This window comes from Ambystoma mexicanum, chromosome 3p (genome assembly GCF_040938575.1).
Source record: "Ambystoma mexicanum isolate Mex_15411 chromosome 3p, UKY_AmexF1_1, whole genome shotgun sequence".
In the NCBI taxonomy this organism is placed as follows: domain Eukaryota; kingdom Metazoa; phylum Chordata; class Amphibia; order Caudata; family Ambystomatidae; genus Ambystoma; species Ambystoma mexicanum.
This window is the reverse complement of record NC_090925.1, coordinates 619,578,366-619,605,941: the sequence shown is the minus strand read 5'-3', so window position 1 is coordinate 619,605,941 and position 27,576 is coordinate 619,578,366. Positions and strand designations below refer to the sequence as shown.

The window sequence follows — 27,576 nt, the reverse complement described above, 5'->3', positions numbered from 1 at the left end:
GCGAGGTGGGGGCTTGGGCCACAAGTAGTTGGGAAAAGGTATTTGGTGGGGTTCAATATTTGCACTTCATATGAGGAGGGCGCACGTCCGCTTTATTTGTTGCTTCACGTACCAAGACACTGCGGTTACCGCTGGAGATGCAAGTGAACGCAATGCGCTCGTGGATGTGGTTATTTTGAATAGAAGGTGATTTTGATTTCCATTATTTTACAACCATTATTCATTAGAAGGGCTCTACAGGATGGGTAGTCAGTGCTCTGGGGTGAGCACCAAGGGGGTAGCAGTTGTGGGGGGAGGACACGAGGGACAGCATTGCAGTTAAACTGCATATCCCAGAATGCAATGCAACGTCGCGGGGGATTGAAAAGCTCGAAGGTGGGGGGTGCTGCAGGGCATCATAGAAAATTAGCCCACATTCACGAATGGCATTTTATCCGTCTGGGACAGTTTCATGCATGCTCTGGTATTGAGCGTTAAAGTTTGGGTTTGCTGTCAAACTCTCTGAAGTATTAACGTACCGTTCCGCAGCATTTGATTTATGGGACACCCCCACTCTGGTTCGGATATGTTATGCCCCGTATGAATCCTCACTTGTTATAACAATGGATATTGAAACCGTGCCCACGCCTTGCTCCCAGTGGGTGTAGCTTTCAAGGGAGCAGCGTTTTCAGGAGGGCTTCCAGGGGGGGTTGGGGAGGGGGCAGGCATTTAAGGTTCTTTGTTGTACAGTGCATGGGAAACAGCCCCCCCCCGTTTTGCTTCATTCATCAGAGCTTGAACACCAATGAACCTTTCGTGGTGTGTGTATCCATGGCTGGAGGATATGAATGCACCCTGGAGTCGTTTCTAAAGAATAGCTGCATTGGGGTCACTATGAAGCTGATTGGGTGGTTAGAGCTCTGTGGGGGGATGTGACGATGACTAGCATAAATCGCTGGTGAGTTACATTACACATGCACAAGATATTTTTCTTGTGCTGTTGCTTAGATCCCGAGCATGGCCCTATACCTTGGCTCCTCAAGTACTGGATGCTCCTAGGTTCTTTAGAAGTGCCGGGGGTGCATTTGGCGGCGGCACGCAGCCTCAAGGTCATCCCGAATGCCAGTTTATGCGCTCTCGTCATTAGCACGGAGTGCAGTGCAATTAGGCAAGACAGCGCTTCCTGCTCCGGCAGCAGGGCACGTCAGCAGGCCGAATGCCAGGAAGGCCGCATGCCAGGAAGGCCGCATACAAACATTGGTACTGCCGGGCCCGCGCCACTTTTACAATGACGCCATGCTTAACGCCACTCATTCGATCCCCAGCGACATTAGTGCTCTCATCAGAAATTACCCGAGAGTGTAGAGCAGCAGATGGCCTAAAACGTGAGCAGAAGTTCTGCAGAACTCGAGGCACTGCCAGTCTGCTTTTGCAGGGTTGCTTGGTTCACCCATCGAAGGCACAACATTCAATTTGCAAAGTAAAGTCAACCACCAGTAAATGTGCGGCAGAGTGTGAGCTCATGCCTTCTGCCGTCTGCACCAGTTAGTTCGGTCGTTCAGACGATGGGCAGGTCATTTTATTCCAATGCATACATTGAACTGAGAGGATCTGTTACATTTGCACTTCTGTGCAAACTGGTTCTCCATGCAGTTAGTCATTCGCACTACACAGTCCAAAAAAGGTGTAATTGCGTGTACGCCTTTGTTTTCGCACTTCGTAGTACAAATTGCACAAATGCACCTGCCATTTACGCATGCTAGGCAGCGTTTAAAATGGATTCCTTTGGAATACTTCTGATTTCACACGACCAGCAGGCCGGTTCCAGGGGAATACAAAGCATTTGCGCCAGCTTGTACATGTCATGCTGGCGTAAATGCTTGAGCATGTGTATGACAAAGAGGATGGGGGGTTTATGGCAATCTCAATTATGTCTCATGCCCCCTCCCCGCCATGACTATGTAGAGATAAAAAGGATGTGTTCAATTTGTATGCATGCGTTTTTCGCACGCTTTTTAGTCTACGCCACATAGAATACGAACCCCAAAATGACTGGGAATAGTATGGTACCTTACAATAATCACACTGAATCCGCAGTACAACTTTCGTTTTGGACATCCTCATTCTTCCCCCACACTCCCACTCCTAGCCTCATTATTTGCACTCACACACACCGAATCACAGAACTGGGAATGCATAGTCATCCACTCTAATAATTGCCAATACTTTGGGTATACCATGGAACAGAAAAGGTGGGTTGGCAAGAGGAAGGACTTTAAAAATGGGTTAATAATAACACCTATTACAGCTCTTACAAGCGGGAGGAATCCGGTATGAAGCACTATATAAAAGAAAAACAAACAAGAGATGTAGCAATGGTCATCGGTCTGGGGGAGATCACAAGAGCAGGCCAGCAGCTGTTGTAATGTTAGGCATGGGAGTGAAGCAGGCTTGGCCAGTACAGAGAAGTTCGGCCAAGCTGTGCCAGAAGCTGTACTAGAGTGGTCATGACAGATGCAGTCCTGGATGAGGGTCCCTTTATAATGTGCAGGAATACGTGGGCCATCGATACGCATGGCGATGGTGGGGTTTGGATCAAACTAGGAACATAGACCAGGAACATTAACAAGGGGACATACATAAATAGGATTCAACATGCAGGGCCTGCTGACAATGTGTTCATTTAAGGAACATACATATGAACATACATTTTCCTGAGTGACATCATGTCCGAAGTGTTGTAGGTGTCCGTTGAGTAGTGGTGGGGGGAAGCACAGGAGGCGCTAGCCCGCAAGCTAGCAGGGTATGATAGAAAAACCGAGTACTAGTAAGCTTTAACTGTAGCATCTCCAATACTCCAAACAGTACAACCACTTCTTCCTCCAGGTTCACGGGATGTCACGTCAGGAATGAGAGAGAACCAGAGCACAGCAAAACATTATTATTATTATTTTTTAAACTGTGGCTCTTCAGGCACGTAAGCTTGTCACAGTTGCACCTGGTGCTTCCCATCACTTTAACTTCATACTAAGCAGTCTAAAGCAATCGCAAGTTATAAGTTGTGTGCATGAAAAAAAACGTCTAAATAAACAAATACATTCTAAAGTTAAAGAAATACAAAGACACATGTGACTGGTAAGTGGGTTGTCTAATGGAAGTGTGGCTGTAACACTAGTAGTACATGTGTTACAATACAAAGGTTATGAGACTTACCTGTCGCATTAATTAAGTGGTTACAAACTAAAGTAATATTTTAGCTTCCTTTCCCCCTTTCAGAAAATGCCTAAAATCCCACCTTAGTAAGAGGATGAGTGCATGTGAATGCCAGTAACAGCATGACAAACATGTTTCTATCATTACTGACTATATAATGAATTTCTTTATGCATACACCATAGTACCAGCTATTCTCAATACAAGCTGCTGTAAAATACACCATCACACTTGCACACGTAAGAATAGTGTACCACCATTAATATGTAAAACCGAATGCTTTTTTTCATATTTCGGTGGGTTTTTTGGACAGTAAATTGCACATTTTGTAGGCCATTTTTCCAAAATTTTCGCGGGGGGAGTGGGCTCGCACGCTGCGCGTGCTCGCTACTAAATTCGCCCTGGAAATTTTACGCCCCACCAACTTTCAAACTCACCAGCCGCCACTGGTCGTTTGCATGGTCTCTTGGTGCTGTGGGAATCTGAAAGCGGGACTGATCATGCTTAGATGGACAGATGGAAAATGCAGGATCGCGTTACTGTTATGTTGGCGCGTGCGGTTCGGGAGTAGCTGCGTACTACCTGTGGGTCTGTTTCTCGGTGCTCTGTGTTAAGAGCACTTGAGTACAGTCTCCAGCGGGGAATCTTGCATGCTTGTTCTGCAAAGGTGCGCTGATTGGGGCTTTCGTTCTAAAACTTGGTGCGAGACGTAGAGTTTTGTGCTGTGTGTTCACAAGCGATGTTAACATGCTGTGTATGCAGGGGAGGACTGGCAACATTTGGCCTGGGGGGTAGGGGAGGAGATGGGAGAAAGTTTACTTTTCTGGCCCATAGTTAGGGTGACCAGATTTTCAAGACAAAAAAATGGGACAGCCAACAACATAAAAGGAGGACTCCCTCCTGCCCCCCTTCCCACAGTATAGGCATAAAAATTGTGCGGCTTTGAGTGTTGATAAATGCACATAAATACCAAGCATGATACTGAGTGAATGATGTATTTGAATGTTATATTTGTACAATAAACTTGACTGTTATTGGTATTTTGTGTCAAAATGTTGAGCATCTCCACTATAACACACAAAAAACATGCACACGTTAATAACAAGGGTGCTTTTGCTCCGCTTCACATCACATATCTTGCTATGTACTTTCCTCTCAGCCTGTCTCTGTGGTGCAAGCAGTTAATACTTGTATCTGGAACGCTGGGGGTTCGAACTCCTCCTAAAATGACAACATTTTTAACATCGAATACTGTTTATATAGTTGATAATTGTTTGCGATTAAAAATAAAATGGGACTGTCCCTCTCCCCTTGCCCAAAACAGGTCCCAATCCCGGGACTGTCCTGGCAAGACTGGGACGTCTGGTCACCCTACCCATAATGCAATGGCCCAAACCCGCAGTGCAGCAGCCTCACCTTCTAGAACAAGTCAACTCAATATAATGTCTTCCCCTCCCACACATTCTCAAGTACATATAGTAGACCTTATTGATATTACTTTCCTTTTATGCAACATATTTTTCAGTTATTCTTTTTTTTCTTATAGACCCTGGCCCCCCTGGAAATTCTCCTACTTGCAAAAAACACCAGGATAGCATAATTGGTGAAATGGGAAGCTTGAATTTGAGCTCCGGTTTCATTGTGTTGCAGTTTGTCATCTGGCAGCAGGCTACATCTCCTCCCATCACAACCCAGGTTTAGTTTTGGAAGAATGTAAAGAGGTGGTGAAGCTATGGAATTCACTGGCGGAGCAGAGCCATTGCTGAACCTGGTAGGCCTGGGTTTGCCCTCTGAGTCCAACATGAGCTGGCATTGCAAAAGACCCATGCCTGGCGTCGTGCTTCGCCCAGTGGCCAAAGTGTTCAAAAAGAAGTAGTGGAACAATGCTCTCTGCTGGCCTGCCCCGGCTTCCCACAAACTCCTTCACCACGTCCCTCACATGTGCAAACCAAACCCTCAAACAAACACCCTTGCTGTTTAAGGGAAGGTTCAGTGCAGTGCACTGAAGTGCAAGTTTCAACTGCTTCCTATACTTTTATTTTAAAACTAAACCATTTCGAAACGGTTTCCTTTTAAAATAACTGTGTAGGAACAGTAAAACCTAAAACCAAAAAAAAAAGTAGAGGAGCACCGCTCTCGACCACTGGCCTCGCCAGCCCACAACACAGACCCCATACCTGCACCCTGTGTGCCCACCCCCACAACATAAGAACATAAAAAAAGTAGTGGAACTATGTTCCCTATTGGCCTAACACCGCTCCCCACAAACCCCATCGCCACGCCGCCTCCCATGCACAACACAAACCCCCAAACACATGTGCCTGCCATTTAAGGGAACGTTCAGTGCAATGCACTGAAGATGCACATTTCAACTTTTTCCTACACTTTTTATTTTAAAACAAAACCATTCAGGAACAGTTTCTTTTTTAATTAAAAGGATAGGAAAACGTAATTTATAAAAGTAGAGGAGCACCGCTCCCGTGCACTTCAACCACTGAAAATAAGGCACAGTGATGAAAAGTGATTGGCTCAGGATCCCGCAATGTATCAAGTGGAGGTTGAGCCCTGTATTCCTGGTTCCACGACTTCCAATTCAGAAAGCAGGGGAGACTTCATCTTCTCGTATTCCATCTTCAATAGTAGAAACAAAAATGTGCTTTCTGCAAAGTTGTTATTCAAGGGCTAAGCTAGTATACTGTTCAATACATATGTATCTACGGGGGTTGAGGGGGTATCAATCATCTGTTTCCTGAGGCAGATGCATCTGAGAAACAGACTAAGATTATAACTATACTGTACATTTAATATAATTTATAATATTAGTCTGCACAATTGTATACTTTTATAACACCAAGTCACATGATAGAGCAACCTGAAAAATATTAGACAATTAGTAATTGAAACATATGCTACTAAAGCAAATATGATCCAATCCGGTGCAGTGGCAAGCAGGTCAGACATAGATTTCAGCAAAAGTCAACATGCTGAATTACCAATCCAGATGTGTATCTGTTATCCCATTTTTCTTACCCATCATCCTCCGGTGTCCTTCCCTTGCACCACATTCTCAATGCCCCCCGGTTTTGTACAATTGGCTTCAGACCTCTGTTCCACTTTTGCCTCATCCTTTAACTATTAATCGATGCCCTTCCCTTGCATGCACCTTCTTCCCTTGCCCACATAGCCCAGACACCAGTTCCTTGCCACTCACGCCTTTTAATTGCTTATCGCAACAAGCCCATTCCTTGCCCCTTACCACCTTTTATTGCCTCGGCTTTCAGATAGGCAGTAGCCAACCTTGATTTGCCCATCAGCATCTGCCAGACCGACAAGAAGCTGTGGTCGGGATCTTGCTGGTAATTGTGGCTATGGGGCCTGCACTTGGGCAATGAAGAGTGAAATCCGGCGAGGGGGATGTGGCTTTGTTTGTGGTGCCAAGTTGCACTTTTTTGGCAATTCGGCTGCATATTTCAACTCACGGAAGCAGGGTGAGCAGCAAGGGAAGAATATGCCTTGGGCCTGGTGATGGTGATGGTGATGGAGAGGGAGCAAGAGCGGCCTATTATATTTGTGTATTTTCAAATCAGGTGGAGTGTGTGTTTTCAGTTTCTGTGACTGGGTTAACGTGACTGAGTGTATATGTGACAGTGTAAAGTGTAGGTGAAAGGATGTATCTGTGTTAATGTGACTTTGTATCTATATATCTGAATCTGGTGTTGATTTGCATGTATGTCTTTTGTTGGTCATATAAGAGAAGTGTTCTGGACAAGACAATGGAAAATGATCGAAGATTTAGTGGGTCAATCAGAGTTGGTTGGTAACAGTAAAATTGTCAGTACTTGGCAAATACCATTGATTTTACTGTCCACCCAATTCAGGGTTTGATGAAATGCCACTGGTGGTATTCCGTCGGAATACCAGCAGTATTATTTTAGGCAGACTTTTTTCACAACATCCATTAAGGTGGATGCAAAAAATCCAAACGGGCCCCAATTTCTTTAAAGCTTTCTTTTTACTGTGCAGAATGGAAGCACAGGTGCTTCCTTCAATAGAGTGCTCTGGGGGTAAAAAGGTGAGCATCTCGGATTGCCTCCTCCTCACCACCATAGCCATATAATGCATAAAAGGGCCAGAATGTACACTTTTTTGCATAAAGAAAATCCACAGTAGTGATATGAGCCACGACTGTACATAATCCATTTCTCGCTTCACATTGATGCTGAAAATGGCTGAGAAAAAATGTTAAACCCTTTTTACATTCCGACCTTGAGAGATCTATCTAAAATAGCACTGGAGGTATTCCAGAAATACCACCTCTGCCGGTTTGAGCAGGGTGGATTTTGACATTCCACCGGTGGAGGGAGTAACTTTCTTCAGCTGTATTAAAAAATCCGCCCAACTCTGCATGGCCCCCTTAGTTTATAGTCTTCTAATAACTAATGCCTGAATATTACATCTGTCTGTGTGCATTTCAACTATGCCCAAAAGTAAGTACCACAAACAGTCCAACTCCATGTCTAAAACCATTATATACTTAACATTCACAGGTGCTATTCAGGGTGCTGTTCAACTCTTTTTGTATGAACACACTTGTGATTAAATAAATTAATCTGAAGCATTTGTACAGAATCAAACCGAGGACACTCTAATTTGATATGGACCCTTCCTTGGCAAGCAGGCGTTGTGATAAACAGCTGTGGATTGTAACATATCAATGGTGTATGGGGAGCAGTGGTGCCCACATTACCATCCAGGGTCACATCATCTGTTATATAAATGCATACATTGCCACTGTGTGGTATGAACGGGCCTCTGCAGCCAAGACTACCCTCCATTTCACTCACTGTGTAGAACCATGTGTGGGGGCCACCAAGGGACATCTGCAATTCTAGAGAAATCAAGATGAATGACTCGCCCGATTTACATAGAATCTGAGCAGGCTTTGCAGCACTCAGTTACTTCGTGGCAGGCTATATTCTCAAGGATTTCGTCTTTTTCAATTAATATTTGTTTCATTTTGGAGCTCTGGCCCCACAGGGCAACATTCCAGCCAGCCTGGGGGGCAATTGCCCCCCTGGCCAGTCCGTCCCTGTGTGTGCGTGGTCATGGAATTTAGAACATCAGACAGTGGTAACCTCTGGGCATTTGGATCATCGTCTCTAGTGGAGTCAGTCCAAAATCCTGGTAGTAATGCATCTCTGGTTGTGCCAGTGGGCTGGTATCCTTGGAAATAGATGGCATGCCGGTCTTGGGACTAAACCAAATTGGAGCAAAACCAGGGGTGGACATCTAAATATAGAGACCTGGCACTCTTTCTAAAGTTGTACTTGCGCTCCTATTTCCTTGTTTTCAACATTCTTTTTAAGCACCCCTTATTCCCAAAATCAAGGAGTCCTTAAAAAAATTACAACATCCTGATGCTTGAAACCTTGTAACCTGCACAAGACAACCAGACATCTGTGTATTGCCCTACTTGTCTTTACATCACAGAAATATTTAGTATCTTCTGAATAAAATGTGCATGTGTGTATGCATTATTACCTCAATGTATTCATGTCAACTTGGACACATCACAGGCTAGCTAGAAGAACATCTGGCTTATGTGGTACAGGCATTTGCTGTGGCATTTACACAAAATAAGGGGGTTTGGAATGCTAATGGCTCCTTCCCAGTGACTTGTCAGGGAAAGGGGCCATTAGCACTTTCAATTTCATGCTTGTCTGCCCCAGCCCAGTAATGAAAGATAAGACTTTAAAAGAAATATGCAACAAACAAAAAACCACTAAAGAGAGGGTCCCTGGAAAGTCCCTCACCCCCATGAACATGATGGCCTGAAGAGTCAAAAACAGTCACTCCCTATTCGGCCAGGCCCCCGAGGACCAGTGACTGACACGTATGCAGAAATATATTCTCTCAGCCATTGAAAATGTATCCAGTGTATGTCTTTATGGATACAGGTGCTTCAACATTGGTCGTAAACCCAAATGCCTCGATGGATGACATTGACTAATGCCGAGAAACCACTGTGCTGATGTCCTTAGTGACACCACGACATAGCCACGTTAGTCATGGAGTACACTCGCAACCATGCACAACGTTACACAAACACACACTCCTATACACGAAGAACATGCTTACACAGTTCTGTAGCTAGAGAACAAATGCATATACATACTATCAAAAGCTTTTATTATTTTTCTCATTAGCCAAGTGCCGAAACGCTGAATGCAAGGCAACAAAGATGCAGAGCAAGCTTGCAGATGCTTATGGCAACTAACACTATCGAACTACAGGATCACGTAAGGGGCCTGACAGGACCAAATATAACTAACCTATAGGAAACCGAGCACAATATAGATGTGTAGAAATCATAGTATAGGTATAACGAGGATCACATAAGGCCACAGGACGAGAGAGGAGGGAAATCGGAACCAGGCTGCACAGAGCAGGAAGGCCAAGGCTCTTGGCCAAGATCTGAGACAAGCAACATATTCCAAACCTAAAACGACAAGGGGGCATCTGCAGAAAAACAGAATAAATCCTCCTAAATTGCAGACCAGAAGAGCTTGATTTTTGTGGTCCTCAACCAAGCTAGACAAGGAGAATAACCCCATGGTGGGAAGACTAACAGTTCCCAGCACAGTGAAACATGAACAAGTTAACATTGCAACATGGAGAGCACTCTCACAGGCAAAAGTGGTAGCACTAACTGTTACATTCAGGACACATAGTCATTCCCATCACATGGAAGAGGTGCACACAGTGCTGAGAACTGAGCTGGGTCCCAGGCCTGGAGAGATCAGTTCCAGCCAATCAGGGGACAGAAATCCAGGGGTGGCTAGCAGAGAGCAAGGGCTAATGGTAGACCTACAACCCTGCAACAATGTAATAGTTTCTTGGGGAAGGTGCAGGTCAGCCACCCATGGCTCATCTTGTGACGACACCCTACAACAAAAAGGTTTGACGCAGGTCTGGGAGCAGTGACTTGAGATTTTTGAATGTCCTGTATGATCCCTGTCTGTTTTTGTAACAAACTACAGTTTAACTTGCCCTTACCGGAGTCCTCTGTTGGTTCTGGGAGGCAGCTCCCAGAACCAACAGAGGACTCTGGTAAGGGCAAGTTAAACTGTAGTGGTGGTTTGGCCCTGGAAGCTGAACGGGTGAGCTTGTAGTAACCCCAGACCTCTGGCATACCAGACTTCAACAACCTTTATCAGAATTTCACAGAGGCTAACCTCTGTGTTTTACACATCAAAAAGAACCCTATTCCTCGTTTCCAGGAACGAGGATGCGTACTACACAATAATTTAAGTGCCACCACCAGGGGTAGACCATAGTGGAAACCATGTCACAGTGGGGCCAAATAAGCAGTAGAAGTGAGACACTGCACACAATGGGCCCGACACCCGGGGAGCAGAAGGGACTGCCCCACCCACTCAAATTGTGAAGTGTCGCATTATCTCTCTGAAACTGGCTGCAGGTAAGTGTCCAACACAGCCGCATAGTCCACCCCACTGAAGGTGATTACATGCATTAGATTACAGAAGTGCTGCTAGAAACAAAACGTTCCAATGTTAAGCAGCACTTTCTCCCTGTGGCCCTAGAAGAGCAAAGGTTTTCATTTGTTTGAGCAGGCACAGAGTGGTAGACGCATTGGCAAACGTTGGATTTGCGCTCTTCGTTGTGATCAAGGTGTGGACGACCAGTTTCTACCTCAATACTCCCATACAAGGGGGCATAGCTTATGGCAGACGTGCATTGTGGGGACTCTGCACGGGTCCCTGAACTAGTATGGCGAAACAGAAAAGGCTTCAGGTGTAAATATGTTGTAAGAGTATCTTACTCTGGGTCTTGTAAAGTTGGAAGTAAAACATGGCCAATTCCCGACTGCTGCATTTTAAGCCAATTGAAAATGCGCAGCCGTCATTTATCTCTTGTGGGGTTCACATGAGGCCGCAGTCCCAATTACAGGAAGTGCTGCTCATCTGAATGTGGTGGCATAAAGGGTCCAGCACATGTCACCCGTTACTCCTTTACGGTCTTTTTTGGGAGTGAAATAGGCACTTACCTGGAGCCCTGGCAGCAGGACCGCACAGAAGTACGTGTAGAGGGCACCCCTTATTTCCTGGCATTGAGATATTAGTTCATACCGTTTCTTTTGGACGCAAAAGAAACCTGGACAGCAGAAAAGCCAAATCCAAGACCTTAATGGAGAATTGCTATTGGCAAAGTTGAGGGTGCGCTATGGCCTTGCATCCTCAGAGATGTGCATATGTGTACAGCTGAAAGGACTGTTGCCGCCCATGCTGGACTCCCAATGCCTGGTTGGGTCGAGTGACGCTGGTCTGCCTCGTCTTCATCCACCTGGAAAATTAGCCTAAAGCGAAGTCTTCCAAAGGCTGCGATTCTGATAAATTAATGGAATGTAATGCCTCCTTACAGGGTCCTACCTACATCCTGAATGCAGGAGTAATTGTGTGGTAAATTCTCATTGACGTATGGAAATTTGACGTTAAAATGGCAGTGCGGCAGATTCACAATCAGTGCATGGGATTGGCTGGAAGCCATAAAGTGGGAGGGGTGACATGCAGTCTGAATTTCCGAGTTTGTTTGTCTTTGTAAAGGTCCTTGGTGCAGGTCATCCAGAGGCCAGGGAAGAGGAATGCTTTAACCCACTTAAGCGTCATGAACTGTCAGCATTTGGAGTAAATTATCTTAGGACCAACAGCTGCCTAAAGAGTCTGTTTCATAGAACTGTTATTGACGTATTTTCCTTCACCAGGTACCAGGACCAGGAGGGCTGGGCCCCCGCGTCCTACTTGAAGAAGGGAGGTGTGGACCAGCTGCCACAGAAGCTGGGGTCCGGCCCCACTGCCCATTCCTGCTCTCTGGACTTGGATGGCATGTCCAAGCCCCAGAACTCTGCCAGCAGAGAGAAGGAAGGGCTCAACCAGCTGAGGGATGGCCGGGTTGACAGCCGTCCGGCACTCTTCGCTGACGTGAGACGGAGTAAGTGAAGGAGGGAGTGGGCACTGATTGGCAGCTTACTAATCAAATGCCCATTAAAGAGTCCACCCCATAGAAATAGCCACAGTTCACTCTTATAGATGAAGCTCCCGTTACCCTAATGATAGTGCTCGCGCGTGGAACGAGTGTCAAGCGGTTCAGTTGCCTCTGTCTGGTGTCATTGTGAGAAGAAATGTGTGTTGCCATACAAACTCCACCATTAGTTGGCAACAGCGATTAGCAAACCTTGGAATTCTTCCCTTTCTAAATATAAAAGGTAGATGTCGAGGGCATTACTGACATTTATTTTATGTATTTATTCAAGTGTTTTTTCAGTGCCTGCCCTACTTGGGTCTCGGAGCGCCATACAAGGTTCAAAGGTTGGAGTTGAAACAGAAGTTACAAAATTATTTCAGGACAAGAGGATTAGAGTAGATCTAAATTGGAACAGGCTCACAAAATTATACTCTAAAAGTCCCATCGACTCTAAAAGCACCAAACGCACCTGCCAAAAAAGCGACCCAATGTTCCAGTGGAGCAACAGTGCTGCAACATTTACTTGATGGTGCGGGATTGAACATGTGGATTGTGCGAGTTGGGTGGACTTCTCGTTGACAAATTAGTTTGCGTGGCCAAAACTGCAATGTACGATGTTCTTTTGTTTAATCATTGGCATTTCTTTCACTTGTGTCACCGTTGATGGGTTACTATGTCACTCTGTTTACCAGCATTTGTCATGCAAACTCTGAGGGCCCATGGACACAGGGGTTGCCACAGGAAAGTGTTGTGGAGGGATTGGGGACGTCCTTTTTTTAAAAGAAATCTCGTCCTCATACACTGCTCCAGCATCTAAAGTGCTCTTTATTTGGGCACAGTCCATTCCTCTCCCATGTTGGAGTTTTGGATTACCTAATGGGACAGTGGCAGAGTACTAACCCCAGCCCCCTACGCATACACCCCCAGCCCCTGTCCTGGGCCACCTGAGTCTGGATCTAGTCTGAGCAGATCCTAGTTTTCTGCTGCAGAATGCCTGATGGAGCTCCTGTCCTCCCTAGATAATGATATCGGACGATTGGGCAGAGTATGTCATTCCCTGCACACCCCAGTCCATTCAAGCCTTAGCGGCGTCTTAGGGAAGCCTTATGGACGTTTTGAATGAGTTATATAAAGACCCCTTCTAACTCTTAGGGAAGGTGTGGAGAAGCCCCTCTGAAACTTTATTGAATGTGTAGGGAAGCTTTAGATGAGCTGCATGAAGAGAAGGGGACAGGAAATCTTTAGGGAAGTCCTGGGAAATGGGACGCAAAGCACTAAGAGATTCCATAGCCAAGTCTAAAAGTAGACTTATTCCACATCTTGGATAAACCTATGTGGTTGTCTTATCAAGATATTTAAAAAATGGTCTTAGACTTTAAGGAAGTCTTAGGAAACTCTATCATAGTTTTGTGAACGTATTCGAGAAGGAGAGCTCTACAGAAACCTTATGGAAGCTTTAGAAATTATTTTGAAAATCCTCAGGGAAGCCGTTGAGAAAGCAGGAAAAATGACATTCGCAGATCCTAAGAGAGAGCCTTACTGCCTCCCCCGGCAAGCCTTAGTGGGAGCCTTGCAGCGAGCTATAAAGGCAATCTTAGAGATGCGCTGATGGAAGAATGTATAGACTGTTCGATTTGCATTGATGGCCCCTTAATAGAAGACTTAGATAAGCAGCAAGGAAGCCTTAATGAAGACTTTTATGGGCCTACATGAAGGATGCTTTAGATGAAACGTTTGTAAGTGTTCATGACATTTTAGGGCTTCTTGTCCTGTTCCCATTTGCAAAATGCTGTATGGTCAAGGTCCCATGTATGGCCCATCAATCATGGTCCAGAGTTCATCATACACAAATGCCAGCACTACCAAACTCGTCGAGCCCGCGATACAGGTCCATTCCCTTACTTCATGCACATTGTTTTCTGCAAACGTTGTTTCAGTGGATAAATGGTGACAACTCAAATTATTGACTTGTGTGAATGCCTTTTGAAAGCCAGTTGTGATTGCAAAATCCCCATCTCAAGTTTAGCAATGGCCCTGAAAATCGGACTCTTTTGCATCTGAACTTAAACACTTAGCCTTTCTCCATTTTCTCTGAGCCCTGTCTCCATTTCCACCCTTAGATGGAATTCTTAACCTTAGCCTGCGTCACATCTAGATAGGATTGTGAATGCTAGCCTGTGCTACACTTAAATGGAAGTCTTAACTTTAGCCTGCATCGCATCTAGATTGAAATGTGAATGTTGGCATATGCCACACTTAAATGAAACTGTCAATGTTACCAAGTGCCACACTTGGAGGGAATCGTGATCACTAGCCTGCCTCACATCTTGATGGGATATTGAAGATTAGCAAGTGCCACACTCAGATGGAATAGTGAATGATAGCAAGCATCACATCAAGACATAACTGCAAGGACAGCAATGCCAATTAACCAATCCACTAACAATTTCACCCCTCTGCATACACCTCTCAAACTCTAACCAGACACAACCACAAGCCTACAACACAACAATCCGCACAAACTTCACTACACTGCAACAACAAAACAAACCACACATAGACTTGCACAACAGCACACGACTACCGACCGTAAAACACCCCAAGCCCAGTCAACAGACCCACCGCGCTGAGGCTGCCAACAGCACATCACTGCTCTCTTGCACTTTTCCGGCTTATTCCCACTAACTCGCCCTGTTCCCTTTTTCAGAGCTGCCAGAGTGCCAGGGAACCACTCCGGTGGTGATAGTGCATGGTACAAATATCCTTTAACATTAACATTTCTCTGACTGAAATATAAGCATATAGGAAGCGTTCCAGTGACAGACGTTGCCCTCTGCAAATGGCGAGACATGTGAGCTATATATACGAACAAGATGACTCTTTACTCGCATGACAATTGTGTAAACCTTGAGTATTGTTTTTCTTTCATCCCAACAGACTCGCCTAAAATGAGACAGCGGCCTCCTCCGCGCCGAGATCTTACAATAGTAAGTGGTTACTGTTTCCATTTTTGCAAGGAATCAAATTTTCTTCTCATTCTGCCGTTGGAAGTTCATCAACTGTTGCTTTTAGGGTCATCAAAGGTGGGTGACCTGCACAGAAAATTTGTGGCAGATATGACTACTCTTCTTTATAAATGTCTATACAGCAGGAGGGGTGGCTACAATGTTGGAAGAATGTGTATTCATTTTTTATCATAATGTTTTAATGCCAATCCTTAGACTGTTCCCCATCACCAACAAGGTTGTAAAGCCACACAACAGAGTAATTGGGAATTCATGCATTTGCCCAGAATGAGACAATTTGCTTGAGGAAAGTATTCACAATTAATCCGTCCCCTCGTATCAATTGCCGCAAACCTAGCTAAGCAAGAGGCGGCGCCTGAAGCCTGCGTAACTGTGTGGTGCCAATGCTTTAACGAGAGAGTTTAGCAGCACTGGGGCGTAGAAAAGAAAGGAGGTTTGCAATCTGCTAGAGGTGGTCTACCTTCTGTAGTGGCTGGAAGAGCACTCCTTTCCCCTTTTTGTGATTGATTAAATTCAACTAGTAGTTATTTTGGTTTAGCGCCCCAATTAAGTGTTTGGGAAAGATGAGAAGGTTTTGTAAGATTGTATCCCTGCCAAATGTAGCATGTGTTTTCTCCATATATTGGTAACTTGTATATCCCCCGTTTGCCTTCCGTAGCCTCGCGGCTTGAATCTGCCGAAGCCTCCCACTCCCCCTCAGGTGGAGGAGGAGTATTACACAATCGCTGATTTCCAGACCACCATTCCAGATGGCATCAGCTTCCAGGCGGGCCTCAAAGTCGAGGTAAGTTCCTCCTCATCTGACCTCTCTGGTGAAATGCCATCATGCTATGCAAGTTCCAGCCAGGGTTGGGCCCCCAAACCACTGTAAGCAGCAATTTTCCCTTTGTACACATGACTCTCGTACTACTTTGGGTTGGGTGTTTTTGTGGGAGTAATAATGTGTGTGTTAAGTGGGTTTGTGCCTGAGATTGTTTGCCTGTTGGTGGGCATGCTTGTAATGGAATGCAGGCTTGTACAATGCAACATCAGCAGTTTTGATGGCCTTCTGATACATGCTTGTGTGATGGTTGGTGTGCTAGGTGCTGCTGGCATGGAAAACAGTATTTTTGGGTGCTTTTTTTGTGGCGGGGGGGCCGCTACGACTTGGTTATGGCATGATCTCCTATGTAATATAGCAAGACCATGAAACCTATTGCCTCAGCAGCTCTCAGTACTTTGACTTGACCGAAGAAAGGTTTTGCAAGTTTTCTATAGGCAGAAGCAGACACATAACCAGGCACACACGTGCACACTGACAATTTCCACATATACAGATGCAAGCGCTGCTGACTAGCAGGAAAACACAGGCGCAATCACTATGAATTATCAAGACTGTACAGATGCACTCCTCCAAGATGAATGGGAATCACACTCATTAAAATGAATAGCGCAGCTGACAGACACCAGGACAGGTATACATACAAGCACTTGCTACAGGCAATCCCAAACCATCAAAGGCACTTTCCAGATCCTTCAAAACCCTCATCCCAGACAAAGAAATCCCTGCCAACCCTGGAAGTTACCTTATTCGTAGTCTGGATGCCAATCTCATGCCCTGCAACTAGAGTCAAATGTTTAGCACATCTTCAAAAGTCATCCATCCCCCAAACTGAAGTCCGTCAAACAAAAAGGGTGCAGAAAGATGGTTAACGTATGTGCTTTTCTAAAACCTTGCCAATAAGGAAAAGCCTTGCGCAACATGAGATCTTGTCTGGCTCAAGTAGTCTTGCACTCCATGAAAGCAACAAGATGTTTGTGTCGCCAAAGCCAATTGCTACGTAAGCAATACTAACAAAGGCAACACTTGTGTATAGGCGCGTTACAAATACCATATCATATCATATCAAAGTAGAGGTCCCGGTAAAGCGTATTTGGCATACTAGCAATCCCAAAAATAAGACCTTACATTGAGATGAGCCCCCAGCAGTGCCCACCTGACACATTCCACTGGGATTTCCTCACCATCCAAATGGAGTGCCCTGTCCCCTATGATCCCTGAAGATCTTGTTGTGATTTTGACCTCACTCAAAGCCACCAACTACATAGGTTCCTTGCCTGCTTCTATCAAAAATACATTGCCCTTTGTGTTCCCTGCAGTATAGATTCAGTGCTTTGCTAATGTAGTCACTTCCCTTTTTGTAATGACAAATCCTACCCTCAAAGTCTAACTCAACCCAATTAAACTCATAAACTATTGCCTCATCACCTCACCTTCTTTGAAAGAATCATTACAAGAGCAGCAGCCCTCCAACTTCCTTCTCACCTAATAACCTCAACCACGACTGACAATCCTGTAAACCACACAGCAATGGTCTACCTACACTATGCAAGTATTAGTAGAGTTGCCCTTCTAGTCACAAAGTGGCACAGCTTGCCTACTCATTCTACTCAACCTCTAGCAGCTTTCAGTTGGTTAATCACCTTCACACAGTGAGTTTGGTTTGGGCCTCTGTCCTTTTCTCCTGGATGGATACTAAATCATACAAATAAACAAACCAATCTGAATTTCCAGTGGATTTGGGTCTGCCTTGTCCTAAACTTAAGGTGCTCTAAGGAATGATTTTATGCAATGAAATGTCAACAATAAAGATTTTAATCTTTCCCATTTGCCCTCTCCATCTTTATTCAGGTCATCGAAAAGAACTTAAGTGGCTGGTGGTACATTCAGATTGAAGAGAAAGAGGGGTGGGCCCCGGCTAATTTCATCGACAAGTACAAGAAGACAAGCAGTGCCTCGAGACCCAACTTCTTGGCTCCCTTACCAAATGAGATGGCCCAACTTCAGCTTGAGGATGCAATGGTGGAAAACCACTCGAGAGAAGAAGTCACTGGGCCCTGTAGACCCCTTCCGGACCCCCCACAGAATGGCACTGATTTTGGTGGAAAGTGGTCCAAAGACTGGAAGGCCAAAGACCAAGCCCTTAAAAACTTTGCTGTGGACAGTCGTGATGTCATGGTGCACACAGGGTTTGATGACATTGCTGCTCAAGAAACAGAGGTCAAACCACTTCTACCACCAAGAAAAGAATCCATGCTCAAATTAGATGGGGAGTTGACAGAACGGAATAGAACTGAGAACTTACGGCCTCCTCCCTCTAAGCCACCAATTGGACTCTTACCAGTGGTTCCACCAAAGCAGGCTGCACCCAAGGACATTAAGAAAACTGACCCAAAAACGGACAAGTCAAAACTGTTTCAACTAAAGAATGAAATGGGCCTTGACTGTGGCCACAATCTCTCCGCCAAAGAGTTAAAGAAACCCAACCTTCGGCCCATTGCCAAACCTGTCAAGACAAAGCCTGAGCAGCCTGATGAGAAGCCAGACCCACCGGCTCTAAATCCCTTTTTAAAGGCAAAGCCTCAGGTCCGGCCTAAGCCACTTCCTGCCCCTAGGACTGATCCTACGATCGAAGATAAGGTTGATATTTCAAACCTCCGAAGCAGGCTCCGGCCTGCTGCAAAGTCATTGGATTCATATGCTGAGCAGGATGGCTTCTCAAGCACAGCACCCATTGAGAACTCCCTTACCAGCATACCTCCAGTGGAATCTTCTGGCAAGCCTCTAGATCGACCTAGTGTTGAGTCTAGATATCCTCCAAAGCTTGACAGCCAGTCGCATAGAGAGGCTCCATCAAAAGTTCTTCCTGATCTATCTAGAGTTGTAGACATGGAGCCGAAGACCAACTCTGCGCTTCCCACGGAACCACCTCAAAGACCAGTTGTTCCACCCAGAAGACCGCCTCCGCCCAAAAAAATATCCTCAACTTGCAACCCTCCAGAGGCAAATATGCAGCCAAAGGAATTTGAAGAAGTGAAACGAAACCCGGTGCTAGGTAGACCTGCATTGGTTCCCCCAAGGGCCAAACCCTTCCTGCCACCTCCATGCCAAGATGAACCCAAAGTACGAAACAGCTTTGTGCCAAAGATCCCACCCAAACTGCCAGAGAGAAATGATAATTTTGAAGTGCCTTCATCGTCCAAGGAAGGCCTTTATGTAGCTATTGCTGATTTTGAAGGGGATGAGGAAACCAGCAGTTTCAAGGAAGGGACGGTCTTCGATGTTCACGAGAAGAGCGGCAGTGGTTGGTGGTTTTGCAAGGTCCTGAGTGGAGGACCCTTCTGGGAGGGCTGGATCCCTTCCAACTACCTACAGAAGAAGCCATAGCCGTGTCTAATGGCCCAAACCCTGTAGTTCACTTGAGTATTTAACTAGTATTTCTTTTTTTATTTATAGGTTTTACATAAAGGCTAGCTTCAAAAAAGAAACCAAAAAAGACATTCCTATACCAGTAAGTCCCTTCAAAAGTGGGACGGTAAGAGCATTTGAATATGTACACCGAGTCTTCTCATCAACCATCGACAACGTTGAAAAAGGTTTCTTGCCAGTCATCATAAGTTGCGATTCCATCTGGTTGGCCATGTTATGGTCCTGCTCACTCCTTGCATCTGTGAGATGGCACCATTCAGGAATGGTGCTTTTTCCCAGTGGATATGGCTTCCAAATGTGTGTTCATCACAGAGGAAATGGTTCCGAAATAGTGATCTTTCCTGCTGATGCTTTGCTGTTTTTCAACTCCCTCAGGAGCTTTTAACACGCCTGAAGGGACAACCCACCAACCCCCCCAAACCATGGAGCTCTTGTGCTTTAGTAGTTGTGGTATACATATATCTCTTGAGCTGAAGCACCCGCTGGTTAGGGCAAACCTTGACAGACCTTGAAGACCAATTATCCTCATGCAGAAGCATACCGTCTACAGTCCACGGTTCACACACGGTTTCTTTGTGTATGGAAACTGCAGATTACCATTGGAGCTTCTGCCCATTGAATGCCTGTGCCTCGTCAACCAAGGGCCGAAGGGTGCTGGAGGACTGTCCTACAGACAGATGTGCAACAGGCCCAGCCATTGATTACACCAAAGCACAGGCATCAATTCAAGGTGAACAGGTTGTGTTCAGGAGGAACTTTGAGCCGAGAGGTCAAGAAAGCGTCCTTATCCTATTGCCATTGCCGTTCAATTTACAGGTGTAAGGAATCTGTTGGTTTGAGTGCTTAGGTCAAGCTAACCCATGAAGTATGTTTCTCTATCATTCATTGCTATAGGTATTCCATAGGTATGTAGTTGGCAAAGGTACTTGTAATGGTGAATTATAAGCAAAGCGGTTGCAGGGGCCAAAAGTGAGAATCTGAAAGTTTGGCCAATATTACACTTTAGGTGTAGCCATATGGTCTGCTCTCTATCCTGTAGCTGGCAGAGGCAAGTGGAAATGTGGAGGGTCCCCTTCATTATTAGCTGGGAACTTGCAGGTGAAGGCTAGCTGTCCCTTGGAACGATGTTGAGCAAAATCCTGAGGCTGCTATGGCACGACACCCTCCATCAATTGCAACCCTGATCCCTTTAAGGGATAGGAGTCTCTGTGAACCTTGTTTTCCTGAGGCTTGCAAAGGCCGGGAGGCCTGCACTCCATGAGGACAGCCCTGCATGGAATGTTGCAGCTGACATGTGAATGTTCGGCTTACCTTGGTAGCGCTTTGCTAGGCTTTGGTGGACACGGTGGCTGTGTAAGAAAAGTACATATATAAGGCTGCATTACCTTACACCTGCTTGCCCTAGGACACTTGGCTTACCAAAGCCAACTGACCTATAGCAACACTGAACACATCTGTAGCCCTCTAGTGTCCCTGAAGGGCTGGTGAAGTAGAAGAATGGTCAGTCACGGCTCAAGCAATGGCTGACATGAACTAAATTGACCGCAGTCCCACCAGCCTTTCAGGGACATTGGCCTCCTTCAAAATCTTCCCATGTCTCTAAAGGCTGATGTGCATCTGTGCATTTCAGGATACACGCGTGGTCATGTGATATGTGCATTTCCTCAAACATTTCTTTCATGAACAAAAATAAGTGCAGCCTGCTTTGGTGGAACCACTCGTTTTTGTCAGTGCAAGCACTATTGGCCTCGGCATTGCACCCTAATTTTGGTGCTACCCACAATAGGACATGCAGCGTTTACTGGGCAGAGCTTGTCGAGGCATGTTCATTCCCCTGGAAGTCATGTGAAAAACCCTTCTTAAGTGTTCAGCTGTGCCCTCAAGTTGCCAGGTGCCTTGCAATTCTTTGCTATTCCTGCACCTGGCACCTCTGGTTTTCTCCCCCACTTCCATTGATAAGGAGTGGGGCCTAAAGCCTCTTAAAACCATGTGAACAGTCTTCCTGTACAGTATGCTAACAAATTTGAAGAGCCCCCAGGCCTATGGTACCTGCTATTGAGCACCGTAGGAGATGCACAATGAGTGAGTCAGGAGGTCCTTGGAGGACACCCCCAGGCCATACCTCTTGTTGAGGAACAGTTCAGATGCCCCCCCCCCCCTGCATGTTAGTCTATGCAATATTGGTCTTCAGGAGGACATTTTGATCTCAGAAGAGGGTGACCCTATTCGGCTGGCATGTGTCAGTTGATGCCACAACCCAGGGCATCGTATTGTGAATATCCAGACTTCAGACTGGCTAGGTTGCACTGGACAATATTTAGTGACCCTATGGTTGTAACTGTTGCTCTTCCTTTAGAAAATGACTGGAGAGTTGGTGATGGCAAAGGACGTGTCATCGGGAGAGAGACCCTCCCTGTAGGAAGTGGCCATATTAGTCTGGGGATCAGCCATGGTGGAACAGTGATCAGGAAAGAAGAATCCAGTCTTCAACCCAACATTCATGGTGTTCCTGCCCACCTGAGTTTGCACCCATCCCCCAGAGTTGATCTTGGGGTAGTCTGAGCAGTCTAAATTAAGTCAGAAGCATTGGATGGAGAAGCAGGGAAGAGAGAGGACAGATACATTAAATTCATTCGAACTCTAAAAGCGGAACCCATCGCTAGTCGACTGTAAAACAAAATGAGCCATTTAGCTCTGCAATCCTCTTTAAGCTTTGGATGCAGAGTCCTTGTTGAGAGCTTTCAATTGCCAGAATGTGTGCACACTCTTGTTGCCTGTTCTTCATACGCCAAGGGATTTCTGAAAAATTTGCTAGCAAGCTAGTTCCACGCACTTTCGCTACAGTTTTGCAATGTCCGTCACTCCCCTGACCCGGGGGTCGCACTACTGCCGAGCCCTGATTCTATCACAGTGCCGTCTCCCTCTTTTGGTAAACCCTTTCACTGCGCACTGACCAGTTTAAATTTTTTTATTGGTAAATAAAAAGGGGAAAATGTGGGGGGTTGTGCACATTGGAAAGAAGGCAATCTCATGAGATGTGAGGAGATGTGTTATTTGATGTTCACCAGCGTGTTGACAGATACTCTAAATTCATAGGTCAGCTTTCCCATCCTCCCAGTTCCCCCTCCTCCCTGGGATAGTGGTGTGGCATATGCCCTACTTGCACCCACAGCTGCTTCTTTCAAGAATTGACTGTTTACAGGGGATTAAAAGTCAATTGTTCCTCAAACCCATTTTCCTTCACCTACTATTCAGACCTACCGAATTGAGCTCATTATCCCTTTCACAATGGGGTAGGGACAGAGGGCGGCAGGATAGTGGTAATTCACGGACTCATGTTAGCTAAACTTTGTACAAGTCTTTTAAGAAATCCTAGTGGATGTTGTGGGTTTCTTTGGAGTGCAAGGTTGTTTAGACCTCAAGAAGAACCTTTAAGTGGATGGTTTCACCAGAAAGAGAATTGCCTGCTCAAGTTGTTATGGACGGGCAGCGAGTGAGAACCACTCCTAGTACGTTTCTACAATCCTTCCGGCTGAACTCTACGAATGGTGACAAAGTTCTGTATTCAGTATTTGACCTTTTTAGAGGGGGCAGGGTGGCCATGCTGTTTATCCCATGTGCTTAAAATGTGTGTCCAGTGGGTAGGTCTCTTATGCCAGGGCGCACAGAGTGATTTAAATATGGTGTTGGAATCCACCATTCCCAGGCGAGGGCCTGAATCTTCTTTTTTTTCCACTATGGGGTTGACTGCTCTCCTTGGCACTGTACCCAACTCTTCTCCTCAACTGTGGGCATCACGAATCTGTGATCACTGCCCTGCCTGTAACTGCGCTGACTAAAATGTCGACTCCAATTATGGTGCAGTGATCAGATTACTTTCGCCTGCATGCCCAGGGCCGCACCCCACTCACCCCCCCAACTTACCTTTACAGCAATGCGATTGTGTGCACCGCTGAGTGCCTTGTATCCCTGCTGCATCAGTTCCTCCCACTCGCGTAAATCGATACTGATGCTGCAGGGTCCTTTTTTTTTTTTTATAGTTTTTTTTATCACTTATCCCCCACTTACCATAATGGTAAGGGGGAGACACCCCCCACACCCCTTGACTACTGTTACTATGCCCCAAGAGGAGCGGGTGACACCCCCGCAACCACCTCTCTGCTTGGGCTCAGTAATGGGAGTCGGAAATGTGTTAATACGAAAAGACGCAGTAACCTGATGGTTGCAGTAATGGAGGTGACATTTTGGTACGATTCCATGCATCACTGCTCTCCTCCACAGCGGTGGTCCTCACCAGTCTACTCAGATGTGTTTGACCACTCTGGGCCTGCCCACTCTCCTCCCCATCACTTGGATTGACCCCTCTCCTTTCTTGTGTGCCGGGTCACTTTCCCTACAAATGGCCATGCAATCTTTCCTCCTCCCAACAGTGTGCCTTCTTTAATAGCGACATCAGTGGGGTTCACCAGTCTCCTTTCCTGAACAATGACCCCCTACTCTTGCCCCTCTTCACAAGCAAGACAAATGTCTCCCCTCACCTTTGGGACTAATCCTTTTCCTTTTGTCCAAAGTGGGCCTGCTCTTTCAACTCGTGTCTCCCTGACCCCCTTCACCCTCTTCAGCGGTGTCCTGGGCCTCTCATCACCGACAATGAGCCTGACCTATTCTTATCAGCAAACCTGTTCCCTCTCCTTGCCAATACATCTGCACCCTCCTCTAACCAGCGAGACCGTTCTTTCTCCTGTTCATTTTCCCACTCTGTCTGCCCCAACCGATCCGGTGTTGGTGTTTTTATAATTATTTACACCGGTTGTGAGCAAGTAGTGTGTCAAATAGCCCCTGCTAAGAACATCTATGAACACCCACCTGAAAGGTCAAGTACATATATGTGCAGCTCCTGGAGCCCTTGGTACCACCTCCTTATTCAACGCCTTCGTTACAAACTCTTGCGTTGAGCACTTTAGAGCTCCCAGCAATGCCCACTACGTGGCACCTGTCCTCGCTCTTACTGTCTAGACCTGTGGTGTATGTTTCTGTTCTTTTTTCTAAAAGAAATGATAATAAAAATGAAAATGAATTCTGTGCCTTTACCCGTCTGTCCCAAGGTGTCCTCCAGCTGCAATGTCTCTGCAAGGCTTTCCAAGGAGTGGGCCCGTTTTGCAATGTTTCTGCTCTTCTGACGCCTCAGTTCCTTGGTGATTACCCGCTCCTCTGCTCTTTGCGCACTCTGTACTTTTGCAATGATGTTCCCTGTTTGTGTACGCTGCCAATAAAAGCCTTTTGTTTTATACTCTCTGGAGGAACATCCTCGTGCTTGAACTGGAATTGTTAAACTGTCCTAAGGAGTTGCAGGCATCCACTCTTGTTTGCAGGAGATACTGAATTGCACATCTTGTATTACAGAGACCACGATTCAGCTTAAAGAATATGAATGATATAGAGCATGGGTGCAAACATACGGCCCGCGGGCCAGTTGCGGCTCGCCATGCTCTTTTGTCCAGCCCGCGAGGCACAAAGACTTTCCTAATGGAGGGCGGCCCGCAAGCAGCATCGGCCGCCCTCCATTAGGAAAGTCTTTGTTGTCATCCGGGCCGGACAAAACACTGGCCCTCATTGGCTCAGCACACACACACCACGTCGCTCCTACGAGCCACGTAGTACGTGTGTGCTGCACCAATGGAGTGCCAGCACTACGGCTGGCGTGGTCCATAAGGCTTGATGCTGGAAGGCATTTCAGCCTTGGACCACCCCAGCCGTAGCACGATTCCAGTTACCTTGCCAGCGTTCCAGCTTACCTGCCTTCCTGCACGTCTCCGGTAAGTGGTCTGTTTGTGTTTGTGTGTCGGGGCTGTTTCTCTGTATGTTTGTGTTGTGTATGTTGGGGTGGGGGGGGGGTGTCGGGTGTGTATGAATGTTGGTTTTGGATGTGTTTTTGTGTATGTTGAGATGCGGGGGTGGAGGGGGTGTCGGATGTGTATGAATGTTTGGTTTTGAATGTGTTTTTGTGTATGTTGAGATGCGGGGGTGGGGGGTGTCGGATGTGTATGAATGTTTGGTTTTGAATGTTTGTGTTGTGTATGTTGAGATGCGGGGGTGGGGGGGTGTCGGATGTGTAAATGTTTGGTTTTGAATGTTTTTGGGTCTGTATGTTTGCATGTTTGAGAGTATGCTGATGTGGGGGGGTTCAGAGGTGGGGGGTTTGGGTCTGGGTCTGTATGGGTGCTTGTTTGAGAGTGTGCTGATTTGGGGGGTTTGGGTCTGTATGGGTGCATGCTTGAGTGTGTGCTGAGTTGGGGTGGGGGGTTCGGGTCTGTATGGGTGCTTGTTTGAGAGTGTGCTGAGTTGGGGGGTGGGGGTTTGGGTCTGTATGGGTGCTTGTTTGAGAGTGTGCTGATTTGGGGGGTAGGGGGGTTTGGAGTTGGGGTGTGGGGAGTTTGGGTCTGTATGGGTGCTTGTTTGTGTGTGTGCCTCTATCGATCTATCTATTTATTTAATCATTTATATTGCACCCTAGGCCCATAGGCAAATGGGCACAGATACAAACAATATTGACCAACAAATAATTGCTTTGGATTAAGGCGCTGTATAAATAACACATCATTCAGTTTCTGATGCATGACCAATTACAAACCACAGCCCATTTAAAACATAAAAACGTAAAACATATACATTGGTCATAACGTCATTTTGTACATAGTAAGATCATGGCCTTAAAATTAAGAAAGCATGCACCCAGTGTGGAATGTTACTGGTTCATTAACTCCTAACCAACTCCCCCTGTCTTGCCTATGCATCCTCTGCATAGTCGAGCACGGTTTTCAGGTTGGATTGCACATTCAAAAAGCTTTTGCATACACTCATTGGGAAAGGTTACTTTTGCCACATCCCACTACTATGCAATCTCTATTACCAAAGGAGGGCCAATCAATCCGTACCCTACAAAGGACTCGAGTCATATGATCTTATACATTGCGCCCTACTTTCTGGTGCAGCCAGGAGAGAACATTATTTCTTGGGGCTTCTCTTGGTTCATTGTCCATTGGCTTCTCCACACGTGTAATGATTATATTCCTCTCATCCAGGATTCAGCCGTGTAAGTTTCTGTCTGAGGTTTTTCCTATACGGATGTCCCTTGAAATAGGAGACTAAGTGTCCTATGTGTTGGTCTTACAAATCTGGTTGGCGATTGATGAAACAATGCGGCTCCGCGAGGAGTTTCTGCTAAAGCTGGCCATGTAATAGATATGGGGAATGAACATGGATGAGTACAGTTCAGTAACATGGATGCCATGGGGCATAGTGTTTGGTTGGGGGTGAGGGGGCCCTGGGGCATAGTGTTTGGTTGGGGGTGAAGGGGACATGGGGCATAGTGTTGCACTCCAAGAGTGAACCCAATAATAAAGCTAAAATGGGCACAGTTAGGAGATGTACATCCTTTGCTTTTTGAAGAAACCTGACTCAACGAAGGCCTTACTCCTCTTGGGCAACCCAAACAGCAAACTATAGCAGTCCAAAATAACGGAATGTCCAATCTAGGGTCAATAAAATGTATGTAATTTAATTAAACCGACGAAATACAATAACTAAATAGAAATAAATAATAACAATGGAAAATGTGTAGTACAAAATAAGTTTGAAATGCAAATAAAAATCGTTACCCCTCAAAAACATATTCTTTTTCCATGTGTTTAATGCAAATTGGGGGTTGAAAAAGCCTCCTGCCATGCCCCGCCTACCGCCCCCATTTACTTTTAGGCCCACTATAGCCCTCATGTAAGGTACTTTCGGCCCTCTGTCAAAATCAGTTGTGCACCCCCGATATAGAGGCTAAGCAAAGCCTCCTGCATCCTGGATCCTTGTGGAGGCCACCCTACAACTGGAGAGAAGTCCTCATTAGTGTTGCCTATAACCATGGCAAAATGTGTGTGTGTGTGTGTGTATATATATATATATATATATATATATTCTTGTCGAATCTGCTTAGATCACATGCTGTGCATAGCCCGACATCTAGTGGATGCTGCATAGTATTACAGTTGTTTTCGAAATTCAAAAAGGGACGTCGACA

At 45.9% G+C, this 27,576-nt stretch overlaps 1 protein-coding gene across 3 annotated transcripts in view; it reads left to right on the top strand.

The window, feature by feature from the left end:
- The window catches only part of SH3PXD2B (SH3 and PX domains 2B), a 495,732-nt gene extending 470,934 nt beyond the window's left edge, over nt 1-24,798 (top strand). For all 3 annotated transcript variants that reach the window (XM_069651378.1, XM_069651379.1, XM_069651380.1), the window contains 4 exons: nt 11,974-12,200; nt 15,171-15,220; nt 15,918-16,043; nt 17,931-24,798. In XM_069651378.1, the coding sequence (XP_069507479.1) occupies nt 11,974-12,200; nt 15,171-15,220; nt 15,918-16,043; nt 17,931-19,466 (1,939 nt within the window). In that variant the 3' untranslated portion in view covers nt 19,467-24,798. The remainder of the gene's footprint in view (nt 1-11,973; nt 12,201-15,170; nt 15,221-15,917; nt 16,044-17,930) is intronic.
- The last annotated feature ends 2,778 nt before the right edge of the window (nt 24,799-27,576 follow it).